Source organism: Thamnophis elegans, chromosome 3 (assembly GCF_009769535.1).
Source record: "Thamnophis elegans isolate rThaEle1 chromosome 3, rThaEle1.pri, whole genome shotgun sequence".
Lineage (NCBI taxonomy): Eukaryota > Metazoa > Chordata > Lepidosauria > Squamata > Colubridae > Thamnophis > Thamnophis elegans.
Genome location: NC_045543.1, coordinates 112,242,008 through 112,250,292, shown reverse-complemented (window position 1 = coordinate 112,250,292; position 8,285 = coordinate 112,242,008). Strand labels below are relative to the sequence as shown.

General features: G+C 37.0%; 1 protein-coding gene across 1 annotated transcript; it reads left to right on the top strand.

Annotated features, from left to right (window-relative positions):
- Window positions 1–7,980, top strand: FAM151B (family with sequence similarity 151 member B). Its single transcript, XM_032214051.1, has 6 exons — window positions 1–475; window positions 1,571–1,696; window positions 3,438–3,588; window positions 5,819–6,027; window positions 6,795–6,930; window positions 7,616–7,980. Exons 1-6 carry the CDS (start codon window positions 412–414, stop codon window positions 7,761–7,763), a joined length of 834 nt encoding a protein of 277 aa, XP_032069942.1. The 5' UTR covers window positions 1–411; the 3' UTR covers window positions 7,764–7,980.
- The last annotated feature ends 305 nt before the right edge of the window (window positions 7,981–8,285 follow it).

Genomic DNA, 8,285 nt, shown 5'->3' with positions numbered 1-8,285 from the left:
GCAGCGGGTGCCATGCGCGTATCCCTCTTGAGAGTTCTGGTTGAACCGGGATTTAAGCCCGGATGCATCAGAGATGGCGCCAATTCTGCCAGTTGGGAGCTGGCATCAAGACGGATCCATAATTTCTAAATCTTGTTGATTTAGCTATTTCGCGAATAATAAATCCCTAAGATTTCAAAGGTGGTCAAATTAGAAAAGTAAGAGCAGCGAGGCAAATTCGAGAGCAAGTCTCGCCATCGCTCTGCGGGAAGCAAACGTGGAGGCGGGCGTCGGCCAAAAGCACTCGGAAGTTGGACTGGGCGAGCCTTAATGCGGAGCGCTTGCCGGAAGGCCCCGTTAATACCGCGAAAAAAACCGGTTGCACGCCTCGAAAAAGCCAGGGCAAACTCTGAATAAGACCCGAGATCGGACATGCAAGAAGACGAACGTGAAGGAGGACCGGCCGCAGGAGGATCCGCGCTTGGCGAAGTGGAAGGTACCACCTCTTCCTTTCTCCCCTTTCCAGTTGGCCTTGGTCTTGGAGCCCCCTAGAGGGTGTAGCCGTCTGTAGAGCTACCCCGGAGCGGCTCTGCTTAGCTAATTGGTGCGATCGCTTACTGAAGCTGCTCGTACGTCTTGATCGCTAAATCAGGGTCATGTATTTTCTTTATACACTAAAAATAATGCAATAATCCCAGCAGAGCTTGGAAGAGCAGGCTCTTGAAAGTCTCTTGCTAGGCAGACTTCCACCCCAACATTAATAAGGAATCAGGGACACCTGGAGACTGTGGTGAACTCATCTTGACTACCCTGCTACTGAGCAAGGGAAGCTGGAATCCTTTCTCCTCCCTGTTTCTAGACGTGGGCAAAATTTTCTTCACCCAAGGCCCAGAGTGAGAATACACTATGACACCTCTCTCCCTCCCTCTCTTTCCCCCAGTTTACATTGCTCACTTTGGAACATCAGATTCCAGCTATCTTTGTGTTTTCAGGGCTGAAGCAGAGTTTCAACTATCATTCATTGTTCCTGAGATTAAAACTTTGTACTGCAAATCTCATGGATCCTATAATGGCAAGACCCTGGCCTAGAGGGTGTGAAGGATCTGCTCGCACACTGTTTCTCAAACTCAGCAACTTTAAGATGGAGAGACTTCAACTTTCAGCATTCCGGCTAGGGAATTCTGGTAGCTAAGTCCACCCATCTTAAAAATGCTGAGTTTGATATGCTAAAGCATCTCTTACAGATAACAATTGAACCTCTGTTTGAAGACCTCTAGTGCAGTGTTTCTCAACCTTGGCAACTTGAAGATGTCCGGATTTCAACTCCCAGAATGCTGGCTGGGGAATTCTGGGAGTTGAAGTCAGGACATCTTCAAGTTGTCAAGGTTGAAAAACACTGCTCTAGTGAAAGAAAATTCATCATATCATGTGACAGCCTGTTCCACCAGCGGACAGCTCAGACAATCTGGATCAGATTGGTTCTGATCCTGCTCTGTGAAGCAGTAGATAATAAATTAAATAGAAAATAGAACAGAAATTAAACAACCAGGTCTCTTGTACGAAATTACTCCTGCCACTGTTTTCCACGTAGGATTTTGGAGTCAAAATATATTGGATTATTTTCTGAATAGTAAGCAAATTAAAACAAGAGATGGAGCTGAAATCATTTGGTACCACAGAGCAAACAGCAAGCAACATATGAAAGAGGCAATACAGAGTAAGTATTGGAAAATAATACTTGAATGTAAACCAGGTAAGTAAATTTAGTTTTTCTTATTGTGTATTTCATAATATAATGTATCAGGATTTATTTCAGTAATTCTAAAAAAGCAGAGCAGAGTTAAATCACAAGAGCATTGAATTTAGTTTGATGGAAGCGGCAGGGACTTCTTTTTTTTTAGGGAGAATCAGCTTTTTTTTTTTTTAAGGTAATCTGTTATAGAGATACTGAATTTCCTGGCAGTACCATCAGGAAAAATATTTATGCTTTGAAACAACATCTGAAAAATATAATTGTACAAGGTGCAGTGCATTTATTCCATTTTGCTAAATGTATTCATTCATTTGTATATGTTATATGGTTATATACCCTACCATTAACTTTTTTCCTGGCAAAAAAATCAGACGACAATGTTGCATATTCACATAATAATTTTAGCCAAGGTTAAGGTAAACTTGGTTCACTCAGTCTGATTTTCTCTAATTACACAATCAAGTCAAAATTAATCCCAATTTGGAACTGCATAACATGTTAATTTCACTAATTTCTTGATCAGTATGTTCTGCAAATCCACCCTCTATTATATATTTCATATTTCAGATTGAGCAGACTTAATCCAAAATTGTTCCAAAGCAAATATGCATCAGACTAACTCCCTTACCATTTCATTTCATTTCATTTGTCTTGTATGCCGCCCACTCCCGGAGGACTCCGGGCGGCTCACAATAGACAAGGGAAAGGGAATAAATAGACAGAGACAACACTTTAAAAAAGATGCAACATTCACAATTTCCGTGGGGCTGGATGTTTCACAAGCCCCCCGGCCTGCTGGAGCAGCCAGGACTTGGTGGCTTTGCGGAAGGCCAGGAGGGTAGTAAGGGTCCGGATCTCCATGGGGAGGTCATTCCAGAGGGCTGGAACTGCAACAGAGAAGGGTCTCCCCCAGGGAGTCGCCAGCCGACATTGGCTGGCAGATGGAATCCGGAGGAGACCTAACCTGTGAGATCTTATCGGTCTGAGGGAGGTAATCGGCAGGAGGCGGTCTTCCAAGGAAGAAAAAGCAAACTGTAGCCTGGCTCAAAAAGCAATGCATTCCTATCTGAACTCACTGCCAGAGAGTACAAATAAGCCCAAAATAAGGGACTGCAGAGTTCTGAACTGGATAGAAGAGGGAGGATGAGGTTCAGCATAAGCAAATAAAGAATTGTACTTCACTGGATTTCACTGTGTTGTTTTTGGACTTGGGCCTGACATAAGCAAATAAACCGCTTGTTCTAAAAACAGAAATTAAATGATTTGATACCCAAAGCAGAGAGAACAGTGCTTTTTCCCCAGTTAGCTGCCCTCTGAGCAATTCTAATTCTTTCACTAATTTATATTTTAACCCAATAGATATTTAAAGTTCATATTTTTCTATTGCTTTCCCAACAGACAACATAAGTAATGTGATTAGAATGTATACATATTCATGGGAGACAGAAATTATTCTTTCTTACTTTAGTTCATATAATTACCCCGGGCGTAAAAGGGGAAAATAAATTTGAGAGATGCAGATTCTTTAATGATTTATCTCCATGATTCCTTAATAGATTGTGAGTTCCACATAACTCCTTTTATTAGTTCTCATGTGATACATAAGTAGAAGAAAATAAACACTTTGCTACACATGGCTTCTTAGATATGACAACATTATTGCTATTTTTCTTTTCTTTGTTTCCTTGTTTTTGGAAATTAATAGGTGCTGCTCACATGATAGAAGCAGATGTCCTTCTTTATGGTAATCAACCAGTCATGGCTCATCCACCTGAAACAAATAGTGATAATACACTCAAAGAATGGTTAAATGAAATTAAAAACACCAATAAAGGAATCAAGCTTGATTTTAAAAGGTAATTTGGAAAGTATACACACATACATTTCAGACTTTAAATAATCACTATATTATTGAATAAGGAATTATTGATCAAAAAATTATCAACACATACATTATGAAATGTAATAACATCTGTATAAGTATGCCAAGAATTGCATTTTTATTATTATCCTGCAGGACCTATCATTAAAGTGCTGAAAGAAATCCTAGTAATAAAAAGCTAAAATAAGATAGCTAGCTAATATCAAAAGTTTGGAAAGAATAAGCCTTACGGCAAGTATTTAATATATTTTACAATACAGCACCAGCAAATAATTCACTTAATGATTCTTCACATTAGAACATTCATATACCATATTTTTCAGAGTATAAGACTCCCCCCCCCCCCAAAGAGCATGGAAATGTTGGTACGTCTTATACACCGAATACAGCCATTTTTGGCCTCCCTCAACCCCAAGCAGCACTGAGCAGGCTTCAGCAGGGCTGGGCAATGCAAAAATGCCTGCGTTTTTTGCAAAAAAAAAAAAGGGGCTGTTTTTCACAAAAACGAAGGCTTTCTTGCCTTATCCCCATCCCTGCTGAAGCCTGCAAAGTATTGCTGGGGGCTGAGAGAAGGCAAAAAAAGCCTGCATTTTTGCAAAAAATGGCCCATTTTTCTCAAAAACAGAGACATTTTTGCCTTGATCCAGCACTGCTGAAGCCTGCAGATTGCTGTGGGGGCTGAGGGAAGGCAAAACCCTTTTTCTCTTACTTACCTCTTCGAAATCTTGGTGCGTGTTATACACCAGAGCAGCTTATAGACCAAAAAATACGGTAGTGGTTACTTCACTTGATCCAATTCTTTTCTCTTATTTTTCCATTCACAAGTTGTAAATGTGGATTATTTTTATTATAACATTCTTTTGTGTAAGGTGTATTCGCAAACTTGTGGTAGTGCTGCCACGGGCATCCATAGCCATGTGATTATGATTTTTAATGCTCCTCGACAGATTCCCACAAGCAAAATCAATGGGGAAGCTAGCAGGAAGTCAGAAGTTGTTCCCATTCCCACTGCTTTTTTGCTTACCTGTGGTCATTCTGCCCAACTCTTTAGGCAGTGGTAGGATTTAGCCAGTTCACACCACTTTGGAGAACCTGTTGCTAACTTTCTGAGCAGTTTAGTGAACTGGTTGTTGGAAGAAATCATTAGGGCAGAGAACCAGTTAAATTATTTGAATCCGACCACAGTGGTAAGTACATACTGCAACTGTCAGTATTTGTCTATTATTTAATGTATTTTGAAATAATTCAAAATAAAAAGTTGACAATAATTAGAGTAAATGACACTACAAGCAAAAGATGTTTCTATATATGTAATCAGGTCTCACTTAATATGTATATGAAGTTTCACTATGCTTCAGAGATTTGAACAAGTTCTTTGATCTTATTCTTGTTATCTTTATTTGTTATTTCATTATTTTGTTAATTTTAAAAACTTAATAAAGAAAATAAAATAAAACAATAGCAAAATTCTCAGTTATTTCAAACAATCTTTTTTTCCTGATCAGTAGAGGGTGCTACAACCCTGAAACTCTTTTCCACAAATATTTTTTAAAAACCTGTTGTGGTCTGTGTGTGTGTGTGTGTGTGTGTGTGTGTGTGTGTGTGTGTGTGTGTTTTAATGAAGAATTAGCAAACATGGAAGCCAAAAACCAAGAAAAACATCTTAGAATTTAAATCCCAGAGCAAGCATACATGACTAAAAAGAAATCCCTGTTCCTTCCTTTGCCAGCATCAAACTTAACATTCTGGTATTGTGGGTGTATTTCACCTCTGTCTTGCTATCTCTGTATAGTGTCCAGGGTCATTGGATTTTCTGTTGTTTGCAATAAAGCAACAAACCTAGCTGTGCCATTTTGTTAAATTTTTGATGTAAACAAGTTCCTGTATATGGATGTTGAAACTTTGGAGTAAGATGTATTGCCATGTATGAAATGCAAAGTAACTGTTTTTTTATTATTTTGGGAGCTTTGTGGGCATTAAGAGGAGAAAAATTACAAATTACAAAAAAGGGGAAAATTGTCCTGATTTTTTTAATCATTTGCATGCTTAAACCACCTAATTTTATTATTAATTCTTCCCTCAATTTTAAAACTTAAAAATATCCAAATATTTCCTGCCAAATTTGCATTTCCAGTATTTTTTATAATTAGTGAAAAATATACATCTTTTTATCAGATACTTTAAAATGTATTGCTTGTTTGTAGTCTAGAAGCTGTGAATCCCTCAATGAAACTTCTTGGAGACCTACATCTTAGGCAACCTGTTTGGATTAATGCAGACATACTTCTAGGACCAAAAGGAAATCACCCCATAGATGCAAAGGGATTCCTGGACACAGTGATATCATCTTTTCCAGATATAACTTTATCTTTGGGATGGACTACTGGGAGAATTAATTCAAAATGCAATACAGGTAATGCAAACCTGTGCTAATGCTTTAAATTCATTTATAGATAATACTATGAAATTCATCTTGTCCTGTAATCAAGACAAGACATTTTTAGGTTTCTATAAAAGGTGACCTTTTATACTGAGATCACTGCACATAGAGGACTAAAGTTCAACACATGGAGGATAACCAAGATGAAAAAACTATTATTACAATCATGATTTCCCATCTCCTTTACTCATGCAATTTTCAAGACGTGCATATAAATCTGACATGGCTGATATTTATATCAAAATGATTCTTTGATTCCACAACTGTAACATTAATTTCAAAGACTACAGCAAGGCATTACAATTAATATTGTATATTTGGAAAAATAGTATAATATAGCATAGCATAGCATAGCATAGCATAGCATAGCATAGTATAATATTCTGTAGGGAGGCAATGGGAGTTAATATAAGTAGGGTTGTACTGAATTGACAGAAGCTATCATGTCACTGTCATCGCTTGCACATACAAAAGGGACAGAGTTTGTGGAATGGCAGTGATGCATTCATCATTTTGACAAAAACAATGGGTGCTCTGGATATTTTCAGTTATGTTACATTATACCTTATCTTTTTTAAATGCAGAGAAGAACAGCAGTTTGCAAGAATCAAAGTTTCTCTTTCCCATCCTTTATCTCTTCTTATTCCTTCTCATTCCATAAAAAGGTTTTAATTAGAGGTGGAGAGTTTAACTATCAGAAATTCCATATCTGAGTACTATAGCATTTGTTCCTTCTTTAGGTTATAGTCTAGCCATGGTACAAGAAATGGCAGAAATATGTAGAGATCGTACTCAGCCAATCACATTTGCTGTAAGAGCTGATTTGGTCTGTCGGTCAAAATCTGAACTTCTGTGGTTACTACAGCAATCAGACAGGTATGGTTTGCACTAACTGAATTTTGTAATAATGTATAAAAGATTTTAAACATAATTAAAAAAAATAAAATAGAAAGTGTCTGCTTCAACAAAGCTAATAAGGAGTGTTTCCTTTTCATTTACTATTCTTGTTGTACTTTATATCAGGATGGGCAATAAGACATCCTCAAGTCCCGTTTTATGGTTTTCAAAGTCTGACTATATATCCTGAAAACTAATAGCAAGATACCACCATTTTTGCATGGGGAAATATACCAAATCCACCAACAATGCACCAAGATAGATTTATCACTATTAAACACAAACAAACCTCTGCTTCTCTGCCAAACGATGCAGCCTCATCTTTCTGGTGGCTTTAAGATACTCCTACCCCAAAACTCTGACCCATGATTTATGAAGATGGAAATTATTGCCTGAAACCAACCATTATTAATAAGGCTTCACACTTTTTTTATTTCAGTAGATTCATGAATTTTGATGATGTAACTATCAAGAAATATGTGAATTCAGTGAAACACTTTTCTCAGAAAGCTAGTTTGATAGAATCATCATTATGTGAAAATACAAAACACAATTAAAGTTTTGGCATTTACTTTTATTGCAATACCTATTTTAGGTAGCTAAATATCTGTTAGACATTTTAGATATTTGTGAAATAATTCAACTTTGGTTACTCTTCTTCCAGGTACACGTTAACCATTTGGACTGGAAAAGATGATGAATATTCCGTAGATGATTTACTCTTCATCAGACGTAGCTTTGATAAATGTAGAGTTTTTTATGATATCTTGGAGCCACAAAATTCTGAATTCAGAAAAGCCATTGGAATATAAAAGGACAAATAAAACAGCCCAGTCAACAATATATTTAGTCTTTAGACTGAGTTGAAAAATGCATTAAATTGAATTGTAAATTTCTATCACTGGTGGAATACAATTGTACTTATTGAAGTGGATGTTTTCATCAATTTCCCTTCCACAGCTTCTTTTATCTTCTGCCTCCACAAAAGTTGATCTTATGAATGGTATGGAATTTTGGAGGGGAGGGAAATAAATTGAGGGATTTTATGGGAGAAATTATTTTCCCTTGCATGAATAAAGACAAAACTAAGATCAAAGTTGATTTTTAAAAAAATCAAACTTTTAAAATCTACTTTAATTTCTAAAGCTTGTTTATCTTCATTACAGAGTGAGATTCTTAAAGTGAGAAGAATTTTCAAAAAGTTTATTGAAACCTACTAAGGTCATTCGCACTCCACCATTTGAAACTTCTTTATTCTTTATTGGCCAAGTGTGATTGGACACACAAGGGATTTGTCTTTGGTGCATATGCTGTCAATGCAGATAAAAGAAAAG